Below are 16,065 nucleotides of genomic sequence, written 5' to 3'. Positions count from 1 at the left end.
CTGGTCTACAAGAGCTAGTTCCAGGACAGGCTCTGAAAAAGCTGCAGAGAAACCCTGTCTCGAAAAACCAAAAAAAAAAAAAAAAAAGAAAAGAAATGTAACATTAACTAATATAACAGACCTCTACATAGTTAAAGTAATATTCCACAACGTAAACAAATTTGACACATATTTACATAGTTAAAGTAGTATTCCATAAAAATGGTGGCACATGTCTTCAATCCCAGCTCTTGTGAGGCAGAGGCAGGCAGATCTTCAGAAGCTTGAGGTTAGCCTGGTCAGTATGGCAAATTCTAGGACAGCCAGGTATGCTATATTGTAAGATCCTGTTTCAAAAGCAATAATACAAACAACAAAAAATATAGCTATGCTTTTTCTATAACAGAAAACATAAGCAAAGCCGTGGTGGGAGGGCAGAGAGACAGCATCGTCCTCCTTGTCGCTCCTACCTTGTTTTTTGAGACAGTGTCTCCCATTGAACCAGGCACCCGGTGATTTGGCTAAGCGTGTTTCCAGGAATCCTCTTGTTTCTGCTCCCTAGTGTTTGGATTGTAAATGTGTCTCACCCAATGCTGGTGTGGGATCCAATCAGGTCCTTGTGCTTGCAAACAAGCACTTTTTCAAGAGAACCATCTCCCAAGCCCCCACACTGGTAGATTTCTTACAATCAGCATGGTTCCAGTTCTGGCTAGTTTATTCTTGTTTGTGGGAGAGCTGCCTTGCGCAATGTAGAATGTCTTTTTTGCACCTCTGGGTTCTACTTAAAAAATGGCCAAAATACACTGTGGTAGTGTGAATGAGGCCATTAAATCTGCGGGCTTAGTCTTAGTTCCCAGTTGGCGTCCTATCTGGGAAGGATGTGGTGTGTGCCCTTGCTGGAGGAGGTGTATCACTGTGGGAGGGGGTGAGCTTCGAGGTTCCACAAGCTCTGATCAGTCCCAGTGTCTCTCTATTTCTCTCTTCCTGCTGCCTGTGGATCAGAATATAGAGCTCACAGCTCCCATGATTGCCTGCTTCCCACCATGATGATCATGGACTAACCGTCTGAAACTGTAAGCGAGCCCCCAATTAAATACTTGTTTAAAATAATAAAGAATTGCCTTGGTCGTGTGTTGACTGAGGTTTCTGTCCTGCCCAGTTCCCGCAGTCGTTAAGTCCCAAAGAAATCACACAAAGGTCTACATTAATCATAAACTGATTGGCCCATTAGCTCAGGCTTATTATTAACTCTTATAACTTACATTAGCCCATTATTTTTATCTGTGTTAGCCGTATGGCTCAGCACCTTTTTCAGTGGCGTAGTCACATCTTGCTTCTTCTGTGTCTGGGTAGGACTGCAGAGGGAGCTTCCCTCTTTCCAGAATTCTCCTGTTCTCATTGACCTGTCTCTACTTCCTGTCTGGCTACTGGCCAATCAGTGTTTATTTAAAACATAATTGACAGAATATAGACAATTATCCTGCACCAGTTGTGGTATCCCTTCATAGCAACAGAACAGTGCCTGAGACATACACTTTTCCCCAAGTCACAACACTCAAAGCTACTTCTAGACCCTCTCAAGCCTTAGGCAGGAGAATCATCACATATTTCAAGTCATCCTGTGCTACATAGTGAGACCATGCCCCTAAAACAACCACAAAAAATGCTTCTTGGACTAGGGATTGGCTCACTGTGTTCTACCATTTGTGGAGCAAAAGTGATTCCCTTCCCCATCACTAAGGAAATAAAAGTCTTTAAATATCTCAAAGTATTCTTAATTAATGGTATGGTTGAAAAGTTAAAACCTCCTCCTTAGTTACACTTTTGACTTACTGGTCTGGTTCTCTCTCTGTCTCTCTCGTGCATCATCTCAATTTCCAGTTAAACATTTTTGGTTTTGACTTTGGAGACTGAACCAGGCTTTACAGTTAAACATTTTTGGTTTTGACTTTGGAGACTGAACCAGGCTTTGTACGTGTTAGACACATGCTCTACTTAATATGCAATAAAAATATTTTTACAACTCCAAAATTTCCATGGCAAACTGAGCATATTTCTTCAGCCAATCAACCAATGAAAATAGAGCAAGCATTTTATAAACGGAAAAAAATAGGGTTTGGGAATATAGCCAGGCATGGTGGCATGTGGTTGTAGCCTTAACCTTGGGGAAGAAATAGGGTGACAGAGACAGGTGGGACTGAAGATCATTAGCCAGTCTGGATAGCCAAACTGGTGAGCGTCTCAAAAGCATAACAATGGAGAGCCCTTGAAGTAAAAGACCTGACACCATCCCTAGCTTCTACATGGACTATCACCTCCATGCACATGTTCACACTACAAACATACAAAACAACACACACACACTGTTGTATAAATATATTACTGTACGATCTGACTGTTATAGCTTCTGTAATGAAAAGAAAGAGATTGGGAAGAGCGAAGGATCATGTAGCTCAGGCTGCTTTTGAACTCCTGCTCCTCCTGTCTCCAACCCCCCAGTGCTGGGATTACAGGCACAACCCCACAGACACAGCTGGCACAGCTGGGTTAATACCTTGTTTCAAAGGCTGGGTGGGGGATGGAAGCTGAGGAGCAGAAGTTAAGGTCGTCTCTGAGAACACCAAAGTCAAAGGACAAAACAAGACAAAAATCTGGAAAAGTATAACACCAACAAAAAAAAAATGAAATCCAAGCCATTGCCTAAAACCTGGAGCAAACAAAAACCTTGTTCTCCCACCAAGTCACTTCTTGCTAACATACCCAGTTCAAAGTCCCTACAGGGAGCTTTACACTTCTTATCTTTGCCTGGCGCAGGCTCCTTTCAATGTCACCTTGAAAGCTGCCTTCCAGAACCTTTCCACTAAATCCTAATTTCTCCACTCAAGGCAGATGAGGGCCTTCCAGAGCCTTTCCACTAAATCCTAATTTCTCCACTCAAGGCAGATGAGGGCCTTCCAGAACCTTTCCACTAAATCCTAATTTCTCCACTCAAGGCAGATGAGGGCCTTGCATATCATTTTCTCTTCCACAGAGTACCCATCACTCCTTCACATCGTTGGAAAGGCACAAAACAGCAGAGATCCTGCCCCCTAAGAGACTCATTAGCCTGGCACGCTGTCAGTCAGTCAAGGCTATGTTAACAGGAAACAGTAGAGCTTTCAATTATAACATACTCCAAATGGGTGAGAGTTAAATGTACTTTTAAAAAGTTTTATTAATTTAGCCAGGCGATGGTGATGCACACCTTTAATCCCAGCACTCGGGAGACAGAGGCAGGAGGATCTCTGTGAGTTCGAGGCCAGCCTGGTCTACAAGAGCTAGTTCCAGGACAGGCTCTAAAGCTGCAGAGAAACCCTTTCTTGAAAAACCAAAAAAGAAAAAAAGTTTTATTAATTTACTGTGTGTATGAATGTGTGTGGGTAGATGCATGGCACACGATATGGAGGTCTGAAGACAACTTGTGAGACTTGGTTCTCGCATTGCTTGGTCCCAGGGATAGAACTCAGACAGCCAGGATTGGCAGCAAGCACCTTTATATGCTGAGCCATCTCAGTTCCTTAAATATAGTTAAAAATCTCTCTCTCACCTATCTACGTGTCGATCTATCTATCAGTCATCTTTCTATAGGTATTTAATAAATGTCTGTTCTGCTGGGCACTTGTCTAGCATGTATACATCTTGGGTTAAATACTCAGTACCACAGTAGGTAGGTAGAGATAGATAGATAGATAGATAGATAGATAGATAGATAGATAGATAGATAATTACACATAGATTGAGTATCTGGAAGTAGGGAAAGGTATCACATGCAGAGAAAAGTTCTGGAAAGTGGAACACTATGTGCAAAGGTCCTGCGCGGGGCAAGATCCAGGGTCTTAGGACTTCATATCCTAGTCACATTTAAGTTTGTCGCATAAATTCCACAGAAATAGTTTGCTTAGATTCCTCCTGTAGACCCCAGCGTGCTGTGAATGAACCCCTCCTTCTTAAGTTCTGGATCAGGCAGGATTCTGCTAAGGCTGGGGCAGCACCACCCCACTCCACTGCTCTCGTCTTCGCCGATCACTACTGTAGGCCCCGCCCCCTGGCGCGTCCCCCCCTCCGCCCCCGCCGCAGACGACACACTCTGCCATACTATTGGGTAGTTCTGTCAAATTCGAGTTCTGGTTGGCTGAAATGGCCATCAATTAGGGGTGAAAGCCTTGATAACCCGGCCCGAGCTTCGAAGGGGCGGGCTCGGGTGCTGTGCTGCCGGGGCCGGGCTGAGATTCAGGTAAAGTCCAAACTTGCCGCGATCCCCATGGGGATCCTAGGGGAGAAATTCAGGACACAAGTGTTCCTGCGGGGTGGAGGGGAAGGGAGGGGACGCGGTTCATTTAGCCCCTTCTATGGGCTCTGTGCTCTGCGACGGGGTGGACGCCCTGTCCTGTGATGGTGATTCTTCGGACACTGGGAGCCCCAGGTAGATTAAAGCCTAGCCCGGGAGGGGAGCGCTATATTGAGCAGATCGCTGCCACGTAGCCATCCAGGACCCAACGGGGGAGTTTTGCTCACCGGAATCTCCCAGATGCCTAAGGGACCCTTCCCCAGAGTTGGTTTGGGGACTTGGGACCGGCTCTTTCGGGATGTGCTTCTTGCAGCAGGGTGGAGGGGGGCGGGTGATACGGAAACGGTGTTGGAGGGAGGCACGGATGGCCCCCCGGACCCATAGACAATAGTAGCGGATGGAACCGCCCAGCGGCTTTTCCTGTAGGAAACTGCCCTGTCTTTTCTAATCTGACCTGGTTGTGTATGTTTGGGGAGGGGTGTGTGTGATGAACCAAGGATCTCTGATCTACCCCCACCCCACGTCATGAATCTGAGAATCGCGGTCCAACATTAACCGGGTGCCATCATCAGAGCCTTAGGTCAGGAAGACAGACCCTCTTCAGGACCTCGGGTGCACACTGCGCGCTCCGTCTCCCAACCTTCAGGTTTCCTGATAGAACTCTGTATTCCGAAATAGCTCCAGGGCGGGTGTGGGGGCGTGTGGCTTCAGCTCTGATGTCCTAATGAGGGGGTCCTCAGGCAGGGGATCTGGATTTAGCTTTGACAGCCAGGCAGTGTGGGAGAGAAGAGGGCAGCTACACGCCCCACTCCAGAAGGCATTTGCTTGTAGAGCAGTCTAGGTGGGGGCTAGCTCCAGCACACTCGTTACTCCCCAATCAAGGACTCACGCTGCGCTGACTGGTGCTTGTCGGGAGGGTGAGCCAATAAGTGGCTCAGGCTCCCAGCCATTTCTGGGGAGGGGAAGGGAATCTTTCCAAAGTGCCTATAACCCCAGTTACAGGAGAGGTCAAGGTAGGAGGATTGAAAGTTAAGTCCTGCCTGGGAGCTACAGAGTGAACTCAAGGCCTGCATGGGCAACTTAGTAAAGAGTCTTAGGGATCAGCAAGATGGATTGGCCAGTCATGGTGCTTGATGTCATCCCTAACATTCCTGAGTTGTGTCCGTGGGATCTACATGGTGGCAGGAGAGAAGTAACTCCACAGAACTGCCATCTAACCTCCACTCTCTCTCCATGACATATCTGCACCCACCCACCCCCCACAAAAAATAAATAAAGTGTAATTAAAGAGAAAAGGGCTGGTGGTGTAGCTCAGTGGTAGGGAACTCACTTAGCATGCTTGAGCCTTAAATTTCATTCTCAGCATGGGAAGGGCCTGGGAGGGACAGAGAAAGTAAAAACAGGCATTCCTTTGGGTGTGGCCATGGATGCCTGAAATCCCTGCATGTGGGAGGCTGAAGCAGGGCACTTTGAAGTCAGAATGAATAGATAAATACAGGCCCCCATCATGGTGTGCCTGAAATCGCCAGTACTCCAGAAGCAGAGGCAGGAGAGTTTCTGTTAGTTTGAAGCCATCCTGGTTTGCATAGCAAGTTTCAGGTGAGCTAGCACTGTATAGTAAGATCCTGTCTTAAATAAATATATAAAATAAACTAAACAAAAGGCAAACAGGACAATATTCAGCAGTGACAGGACAAGCTCTGTCAGTTCAGGGCCAGCCTGGTCTGGCTACATAGACCTTGTTTCAAACAAAAAACAAAACAGAACAAAAAAGTCCAAAACCCTAGCAACCACAAAACCCGCAAACTTCCAAAACAAGCAAACAAAACATAGAAGGAGATAAAATGGGTTGGTGAGATGACAGTTGTCTGAGTTCAGGCCTTGGTACCCACAGGGTCGAGAGCACTGACTCTCACAGTTGCTCTCAGCCTCCATATGTGTGTTGAGGCATACGTGTGCTCCCCCCCCCCAAAAAAAAAAACCAGTCAAGTGTAGTTGCTAATACAGGGATCTGAACAAGCTACACGGATTCAACCCTTCTTGCCCATGCATGTCTTTTGGGATACAGCTTATAGCTTCATTGCTCTGCGCCTCTGTTTCTCCATCTGTACGGTGGGGGAGGGATTAGCAATAATGTCAGGACCAACTGTAGAAGGCGCAGGCGGATGTGCATAGACTACTGAGGGAAAAAGAGGAAAGAAATGAGGCTGTGGCTGTGGTTCAGTTACTAGAGTGTTTGCGTAGCATGCATGAAGCCGTGTGCTCCATCTCCAGGACTGCTCACCCAGGTGTGGTGAGGCACATTCTAGCACTCAGGAGGCAGAGGTAGGAGGGTCAAGTGCACAGTCACCCTCAACAACATAGGAGGTTGGAAGCCAGCCTGGGCTTCCGGAGACCCTGTCTCAAAAACCAAACCAAACCAAACCAAAACCAGTGGGGCTGGATCAATGGCTCAGTAGTTAAGAGTTAGCACTACTCTTGCAGTTTGATTGCTACTCAGCATCTATGTTGATCTGCTCAGCTTGACTCCAGCTTCAGGGGATCTATAGCTTTTGGCCTCCATGGAAAAATACACACGAACACACAGACAAACATTTTAAAAAGCCTTAAAAAGAACCCAAATTGCAAACAATCAGCAATAATCCTACTGTTGCCGGGCGGTGGTGGCGCACGCCTTTAATCCCAGCACTCGGGAGGCAGAGGCAGGCGGATCTCTGTGAGTTCGAGACCAGCCTGGTCTACAAGAGCTAGCTCCAGGATAAGCTCTAAAGCTGCAGAGAAACCCTGTCTCGAAAAACCAAAAAAAAAAAAAAATAATAATAATCCTACTGTTATTTACCGCCCCACTAATATCCACGCAGCCTTCAGTGCAGCCCCTGGGCCTGGCTGTTCTGGCTGGCCTGGGTCTTAGAAATGACCTGCAGCTGTTTTCTCTGTACTATAGCTTTAGAGTTGGACATGGCCAGGTCACTGGAGGAGGGGGCCGGCTGTACAGAATCACACTCCAGCTGTGTGAAAGGCAGTTCCAGACCTCTGAGCACTGCTCCAGGCTTTTTCCAAAAACCGGTTCTTCCCTGGCAATTTCCTGAAAACAAAGCTGTGAGAGGCACTGGCTGTCCTCCACGGTGACCTGCTGGCCTGCCCCTTGCAGATGGTGTGAGGGGACAGGAAACAGCTGCTTGGGGTGGGGAGGAGGACTTCAGAGCCTCAGATTGGGGGGAGGACAGTGACAGGGGACTCAGAGAGCAAAAGGGGATGCTTGAAGTAGTGGACAGGGGGATGTGTTAGACCTACTGACAGGTGGAGCAGAGGGGTGGTGAGCCAGAAGGTGGATTGGGTCTGCCTGCTGGAAGGCTTCAAAGTCAACAGCTTGACTGGTACTACAACCAAGGGGTCCCCAGAAAGTGGACAGAGCCTAAGCTGAGACGTTTTCCCCCCATAGGCAATGGACTTAATTGATCTATTAAATGTTTTCTTGCCTTTTTGTTTGTTTGCAAGAACAGGGTTTCTTTGTGTGGCCTTGGCTGTCCTGAAACTAGCTCTGTAGACCAGGCTGGCCTTGAACTCAAAGAGATCTGCCTGGCTGCTCTGTAAAACAAGAACAATAATATATGTTGCAGAATTCTTTTGGGGTTAATCAGGGAGAGTATACAGTAGGCAGTCAATTTGAGCCACTTTCTGGCTCCATGGAGGCTTTTCATAAGCGTTCTCTGAAATTCCATTATCCTACCATTCTGTTCTCTCTCTCTGTCTGTCTCTCTGTCTGCCTGTCTCTCTGTCTCTGTCTCTGTGTGTGTGTGTGTGTGTGTGTGTGTGTGAGACACTGAGGCTTGAGCTCAGGTCCTCATGCTTGCTAGACCAGTGTAGTGTCTTGGAGCCACACCCCTATCCCTACCCTAAACTGTTTTTGTTTTTCGAGACTCTAGTTGTTCTGAAATTCAGATATCCTCCTGCTCTGGCTTCTGAGTGTTGGGATTTTCTTTTCTTTCCTTCTTTGTTGCTCCCTTCCTTAAAATTTTATGTCTAGGAGTGTTTGCCTGTATTTATGTACGTAGTTCATGTATGTGCTGATGCCTAATGAGGCGAGAAGCGGGCATTGCATTGACTGGAACTGGAGTTACAGGAAGTTGGGAGCTACCATGTGAGTTCTGGGAACCAAACTTGGGTCCCCTGGAAGAGTAACAAACACTCTGAACTCTTCACCCCCTATATGTATAAGTACCTGAGTGTACATATATGGACCATGAGTATATACATGTCCTCAGTGGCCACTGTTGGATCCCCTAGAACTGGAACTACAGGGTGTGAGCCCTCCAGTGCTGGGAACTGAACATGGGTCAGTTGCAAGAAAAACAACTGCTCTCAACTGCTGAACCATCTCTCCAACCCACTTTTTTGAGATAGAATCTCATGTATTCCAGTCTGGCCTCAAGTTTTCTGTAACTGAGGATGATCCGAACTCCTGATCCTCCTACTTGTACCTCCTTGTACCAGTGACAGGAATGCACCACTAGTGAGTACCAGGGCTTCATGCATGCTAGAAAAGCATTCTACCAAGTGAACTATGTCTCCAGCCCAGGAGTCACTCATTCATGGTTTTGGTGGTGCTGTGATCCAGTTCATGTCCTTGTGTATGCTAGGCAAGTGCTATACACCACTGAGCCAAATCTGCTTTTAGACCCTCACCTACTAACCTCCACTGTCACTCTCTGAACTCTTTGTCTTCTTAGGGGCTTGTGTTTCCATTATAAAGCCCCACAAGCCAAGAACGGAGCCTTGGAGCACTGTACTGGACACATTCCAGAGACAGGCCCTCCTCTGTTGCATCATTGAGCTATCTAGACTTACACTTTCCAGCCACCATTTATTGAAGGGGTTTGCAAGTAACCTTGCTTAAAGTCCCAATGCCCACTTACATCTTATCATTTCTCTAAGAAATATGTAAGAAATGAGTGTGTGTTACTGGGGACTGAACCTACGCTAGGTGGGCACTGGCCATTCAGCTACACCCTCAGTTCTGTCTTCACTCTTTGAGACAGCATCTGTCTAGACGGACAGCATCTGTCTATGACATTGACTAAGTTAACCTTGTACTTGTTTTTTAAATTTTTTTCCCTTTAGAGACAGGTCACACTATGTAGTTCTGGCTGTCCTGGAACTCACTTTGCAGACCAGGCTGGGCTCGAACTCACGAGATTCAGCTGCCAAGTGCTGGGATTAAAGGCGTGCACTATTATGCATTATGCTTGGCTTGTACTTGTGATCCTCTATTACCAGCTTTCTAAAGTGCTGAGATTTTAAGCCTGAAATAATTCCTTTCTTACTTTTCTCTGCTTGATATCTTTCTTGCTTCCACCTTCCTAGACTTGCAACTTGGGTGTTCCTACTCTGTTCACTTCAAATTTCAGCTAAACTTGGTGGCATAGACTTGTCATCCCAGAACTTGGGAGCTGAGGCAGGATTATGATTTTGAGGCCAGCTTTAGCCATATAGCAAGACCTTGTCTTAAAGCAAAAGCAGTAGAGCATCTATGTAGCCTACACAAAGTCTTGGGTTCCATCAGCGGCATTAACACTTCCAAGGTTCTTGAAGGGAGGAGGAGAGAGCCTGGAAATGGGTGATGGGGAAGAATGCTCTTGGGTCTGTTTGCTCAAAGTTTCAATGGTGTTAGAGCTAACATCAGATTCAAGCCAAGGAACAAGGCTGGATTTCCACCCTTACTTCTCTGGGGGACATTTTTCAGGCTGTCTGGTGGCTACTCCAAGAAACATGGCCAAGTTTGTCCTGAATCAGAACCCGCCTGGTGAGTGTACAGAATGATCCCAGATCCCCACTGGGTACTTTTGTGTATATATGGACATAGTCAGCAGTTCCCTTTTATTATTAACACCGTGTCCATACGGCCTTTCCCAAAATCCTACTAGCCAATGTCATGACTATTTAAAACCCACTCATGACACACCCCACAAATAATGCCCACCCCCATGGTGGTCTAGAGGACGCTCTGCCCATCCCGCCCTCTTTTTGCCATCCTGGAGTCACCTGACTTCCATCCAGCTGCCACTCTTCAGCATCCCTCCCTCGAGTGTCTTCCATGAGCCATTTTTCTTCTTGGAATCTTCTGTCCTTGCAGCTGCTTCCTCCTTGTTATGAAGGGCTCAATCTTTTAAGGCCTGTCACAGGAAATCTTTCCTTGACATAAGAGCCAAAGTTGGCTCCTGCAATGGTTCTATATTTCATAGTGTATTGTCGTCTTGAAAGTCGTTTGAAGTGATTGTCTATTTACGGATAAAAAGAGGGCCCGGATATTGTCTTCTTTACTATCCCAAGTTTATAAGTTTTGGCACCTAGTGGGTGCTCAATAAACATGGCTGCACGTCCATCAGAGTGCAGATGTGCCTGCAAGCCTCGGGTGTGCTCAATGGCAAACTGTACAGGTGCATCACAAGAGCAAGGGGACAGGGAACACATTTGTTCACTTTTTTTGGGTGCTTTTCAGTTTGACCCCTCTTCCCTTTCCACGTCCTTGTTATTCCACAGACCTAGGCGGCTCTCGCCTGTACCCAGGCTCCACTGGGAGTGCTCACAGCCCTAGCTCTCCCTACTCGGTGGAGACACCCTATGGCTTCCACCTGGACTTGGACTTCCTCAAGTATGTGGAAGAACTCGAGCGCGGCCCTGCCTCCCGCCGAGCTCCAGGCCCCCCGCACACACGCCGCCCGCAGGCCCCCCGAACTGGCCTTGCGGGGGCGCGGAGCCCAGGCGCCTGGACCTCCAGCGAATCCCTGGCCAGTGACGACGGCGGGGCGTCGGGCGCACTCTCTCCTGGGGTGCTCTCGGGGCTCCTGCTACCTCCGCTATCGCCCCGCTCCTTCTCACGCAATCCGCGTGTGGAGCACACGCTCCTGGAGACCAGCCGACGACTGGAGCAGGCACAGGCACAGGAGCGCGCGCTCAGCCCGGCCCGAGCGGTCACGCGTAGTCCGCGTGGGTCGGGCCGCAGCAGCCCCGCCCCCAACCCCGCCCTTGCTTCACCCGGCCCTGCCCAGCTGCAGCTTGTGAGGGAGCAGATGGCCGCGGCTCTGCGGCGCCTGCGCGAGCTGGAGGACCAGGCGCGCGCTCTGCCCGAGCTGCAGGAGCAGGTGCGCGCGCTGCGCGCCGAGAAGACGCGGCTACTGGCCGGGCGCGTGCAGCCGGAGCAAGAAGTGGAGGCCGAGGCCCGCCCAGACAAGCTCTCCCAGCTTCGGCGCCTGACCGAACGTCTGGCCACCTCAGATCGCGGAGTCCGCTCCAGGACCAGCCCCCGGGCTGACGATCCCGACGGGTTGGCTGCCAGGCGCAGCGAAGGCGCTCTGCAGGTCCTCGACCCTGTGTCTAGGACACCCGATGGGGAACCCCAGACTCGGGAGGTGGGCACCGAAGTCGTGCCCGAGACCCGAGAGGCGGATGCCCAGGCAGTACCTGAGACAGGGGAGGCTGGAGTGGAGGTGGTCCCTGACACTGTTGAGGTGGACACGTGGGTGACCGAGGAGCTGCTGGGGCTACCTGAGGCTGCAGAGCGTGAGCTGGAGCTGCTCCACACCAGCTTGGAGCATCAGCGCGGGGTGAGCCAACTCTTGCGGGGTCGATTGAGGGAGCTGGAGGGGGCCTACGAGGCTGCAGTGGCCAGGCCTCAATCTCGAGAGGTGGCCACCCAGACCCAATTGGGTTGCACTGAGAAGACCACGCAGACGGAGCTCTCAGTGGAGAAGCAGCCCAGACCAATGGCTGGAGACAAGGAGGTGGCCCCTGCTGGTGAGTTTCCTTTGACTCCTGGTTGAGCCCTGAACTGCCAGGTCGCTGAAGTCAAACTCAGTGGTGCCCTTATGTGATTCCCTTCCAGGCATCCTCAAATCCATCATGAAGAAAAAAGACGGTACTCCAGGTGCCCAATCCAGTCAGGGACCCAAGAGCCTGCAGTTCGTTGGGGTCCTCAATGGAGAGTGAGCGCAAACCCATTCCCAGGAGAGCAGCCACAGGGACACAGGCTATTCATCCCAGCTCTGCCCCTCTGCTCACAGCCCTCTTGAATGAGTCAGTGGGCTCAGCAGATGCCCCCCATCCTGTTCCCAGGTATGAGAGCTCCTCCAGCGAGGATGCCAGTGACAGTGACACTGAAGATGGCGTTGCTGAGCTCCCCAGGAGTAGCTCTTCTGGGTCAGGCGATGATAGTGGGGGATCTGACGCTGGAACTCCTGGCCCCCATAACGACCAAGACTCAGAACCTGAGGCACAGCTAGAGCCGAAGGCAGGGACAGAAGGGAGGTGAGCATTCCTCAAAGGTCTGCATTGCAGAGACCCTCTCTCTTGGTCACCATAGCCCAGGATCCTGAGTCTAGACTGGCCTCCCTGGCAGGTGTGAACTGAGCCCGCGTTTGAGGGAGGCATGCATCGCTCTGAATCGACAGCTCATCAGGCCTCGTGGAGTTGCCAGGGATGGCGTGAGTGTGGGCCCTACCTCTCTTCCCTAACATCCTTCGTGAAGAGTGCAGGGTTTCCTAGGGCTCTCCGAAGAGACACTTGCTTTCTAGGACATCCCTGAGCAAAGATCAGAGCTCCGGATCTATCCCAGGAAACTTAAAGAGCAAGTGGGTACTCACTGTTACACTCAAGTAGTCCTCTATTTCTCCAGAATGTAATCTTTTTGAGTCTAGGAACCTCACTGACTGTATTTCCTTCTTGAAGATAGTGTAGTCCAACCCCTCTCTACTTAGAAAGCATGGGTCTTGCTTTGCTTGCCAAGATCACCAAAGGGGTCTCTCTCTCTCACCCTTCGTTTGCATTGATACCTTCTTTGCCCCTGCCTTACCAGAGTGCAGCACGCCTTGTGGCCCAGGAATGGTTTCGAGTGTCCAGCCAAAAGTGCTCTCAGGCTGAACCTGTGGCAGGGGTGCTTCGAGGGGTGAAGAGCCTGGGGCCTGAGCTGCTGGCTCATGTGGTGAACCTGGCTGATGGCAATGGAAACACAGCCCTGCATTACAGCGTGTCTCACAGGAATCTGGCCATTTCCAGCCTGCTACTGGATACAGGTCAGGGAATTTGTGAAGAGGGCTTGGGTGGGTGAAGGCTAGTGTTGAGGGCCACAGAAAAATGCTGAGTGGCTACATTGCTGTTCACTTGGCCAGAAATCAACACTGGGTGTTTTCCACTATGATTCCCTACTTTGTTTTCTGAAAAAACTTCCCATTGAACCTGGAGCTGTTTGCCCAGCAAATCCCACCTGTTTCCATCTCCCCAGCCTTGGGGGTTATGACATGTGCTCAAACCCCTCTGAACACCCAGACCTAAGTAAGATCATGTTGTATGGCCCTTGGCTGGCCTCAAATTTGTGACCTTGCCTTGGTCTCCTATGGTTGCAAAGACCTTTTACCTCACTTTATCTTCTTCAGCTGTCCCGAGTCAACTCCCCTACCCCGAACAATGGCACCCAGGTTTGAGACCAGAGATTTCAACTTAACACCCCCTCCCTAGGTATACTGTATTCCTCAACCTCCAGGTCTGGCACTTTTTTCTTGAGACAGGGTCTATGTAGCTCTGGCTGGCCTGAACTCACAAAAGGTCCACCTGTTTCTGCTAGGATTAAAGACACGTGCCACCATGCCTGATTGCTTCCTGATCTTGGGTCCCACTGTTTATCCTCAAGGGGGTTACTCACTGCTTAGGTTTCTGACTATCATGAAGCCATTCTGTTCACCTGCCTCATCTCCCCACGGCAGAAACACACACACCTGTACAGGTCTAACTACTCTGGCTGCTCAGTTACTAGTCTCATTTCACCTTCACATTAGTGAGACAGGGTTTCTCTGTAGCTTTAGAGCCTGTCCTGGAACTAGCTCTTGTAGACCAGGCTGGCCTCAAATTCAGAGATCCACCTGCCTCTGCCTCCCCAGTGCTGGGATTAAAGGCTGTGTCACCACCCCTTAGCCAGTGAATTTTTTTTTTTTAATCTGAGGGTCGGAGATGGCTCAGTGGTTAAAAGCACTGGCTGCTCTTCCAGAGGTCCCGAGTTCAATTCCCAGCAACCACATGGTGGCTCACAACCATCTGTAACGAGATCTGGTGCCCTCTTCTGGCGTGCGGGCATACATGGAGGCAGAATGTTGTATACATAACAAGTAAAATCTAAAAAAAAAAAAAAAATCTGATTTTTGAGACAGGGCAGTGTGTAGGGCTGGGTCTTTGTAGCTCAGGCTGGCTTTTAAACTGCAGAGTTTCAATGGTTGCTAATCACACTGGCGCGTGTATGCAGTTGGCCGAGTGACCAGGGGGCTTGGCTTAGCTGGTAGTTTTGCCCAGCAGTCGCAGTGCTGAGGTGGAAGCCTAGGCTATATGAGATGCTATCTCAAAAACTGACAACAGATGCTCACCCACCATCTGTGATGCAGGGGACTCAACACTGCCCCATCTCCCCAACCAATCAGCATCTGATGCTTGGATGAAGTGACAGACCTCTCTTCTTTGCAGGAGTCTGTGATGTCAATCATCAGAATAGAGCTGGCTATTCTGCACTCATGTTGGCTGCACTCACTTCTCTAGGGCAGGAGGAAGAAGACATGGCTGTGGTCAAGAGACTTTTCAGCATGGGTGATGTCAATGCCAAGGCTAGTCAGGTGCATCTAACACTCCAACCCACAATGGGCAGATAAAATGGTGTTACTTCCTACCTTCAAACCTCTTTTCCTCGTTTTCCAGACTGGGCAGACAGCCCTCATGCTGGCCATCAGCCACGGCCATCAGGACATGGTAGCTGCCTTGCTGGAATGTGGGGCCGATGTCAATGTACAGGATGCTGATGGCACTACAGCACTGATGTGTGCCAGCGAGTACGGACGCCTTGATACAGTTCAGCTGCTGCTGGCCCAGCCAGGCTGTGACCTAACCATCTTAGACAACGTGAGCCACCAGTGAGGGCCTGAGTAGTAGTGTTGTGTTCCACTGCAGACCAGGGACTTAATGTCATATTATTTCCCAGGAGGGAACAAGTGCCCTGGCCATTGCACTGGAGGCTGAACAGGATGAGGTGGCTGCGCTGCTCCATGCTCACCTGACATCAAACCATGGCTTTCAGGTAAGTGTGGTCCCCAAGAAACACAGATGCCAATGGTGGTCAGCTTTTCCTAAAGAACAAAGACGGAGAACCTCTGCCTGCATTATACCATAAAGCTCCAACTATTTGATGTTTAACTAGCAAAACTGAGGTACACACAACTTTAGGTTAGGATCACACGCATGAAAGGGATAGCCTAGCTACCTGTTTTGGGAAAGGAGCCCTTTGCTGTAGGGAGAAGAGAAAGAGTTCGAGCTCCAAACCTGGTGGCTCCATGACAAGGAAGTGTGCCTGGGAGAACACACCCTATAGGGGTAGAGCATAGGACAGCAAGTTTTCCTGACTACTTACCTAGGTGGGCCCACCCCACTCTTACCCTGACGTTTATCCCACCCTTCTCCATGACTGAAACTCCTGTCTACAGAACCTTTCTTTGTTCTAGGGTCAGCCTCCCCCAGCTAAGGGATGCAGTGACAAATGACCCAACCTCTTGAGCAGCTGCTACTCTATACCTGGACTGCAGGAGACACTTTCCTCTTTATGTCTGAGCTTCTGAATCACAGGAGGGTACCCTGTGCAGATGCCTGAGTGATGATATAGCTCTCAACTCACTCCATAAAACATCGTTCCCAATAAAGCATTTCTACTGAACTTGTATTCTGTGTGGCTGGCA

The 16,065-nt window shown here is 49.5% G+C and overlaps 1 protein-coding gene across 4 annotated transcripts; it reads left to right on the top strand.

Annotated features, from left to right (window-relative positions):
* The first annotated feature begins 4,191 nt into the window (after nucleotides 1–4,191).
* Kank3 (KN motif and ankyrin repeat domains 3) lies at nucleotides 4,192–16,043 on the top strand. Of its 4 annotated transcripts, none has more exons than XM_038315208.2 (11): nucleotides 4,192–4,252; nucleotides 10,050–10,109; nucleotides 10,847–12,100; nucleotides 12,189–12,288; nucleotides 12,419–12,610; nucleotides 12,702–12,786; nucleotides 13,158–13,374; nucleotides 14,810–14,955; nucleotides 15,038–15,238; nucleotides 15,318–15,413; nucleotides 15,835–16,043. In XM_038315208.2, the coding sequence occupies exons 2-11, from the start codon at nucleotides 10,076–10,078 to the stop codon at nucleotides 15,871–15,873; spliced, it is 2,364 nt and encodes a 787-aa protein (XP_038171136.1). In that variant the 5' UTR covers nucleotides 4,192–4,252; nucleotides 10,050–10,075; the 3' UTR covers nucleotides 15,874–16,043. The 4 variants fall into 4 exon arrangements, with proteins under 4 accessions (XP_038171136.1, XP_038171127.1, XP_038171121.1 ...); XM_038315199.2 differs by lacking the exon at nucleotides 4,192–4,252 and adding an exon at nucleotides 4,370–4,441; XM_038315193.2 differs by lacking the exon at nucleotides 4,192–4,252 and having other exon boundaries at nucleotides 9,484–10,109; nucleotides 14,882–14,955.
* The last annotated feature ends 22 nt before the right edge of the window (nucleotides 16,044–16,065 follow it).

This window comes from Arvicola amphibius, chromosome 1 (assembly GCF_903992535.2).
Source record: "Arvicola amphibius chromosome 1, mArvAmp1.2, whole genome shotgun sequence".
NCBI lineage: Eukaryota > Metazoa > Chordata > Mammalia > Rodentia > Cricetidae > Arvicola > Arvicola amphibius.
The sequence above is the reverse complement of the archived record's forward strand: the minus strand, read 5'-3'. Positions and strand labels throughout refer to the sequence as shown.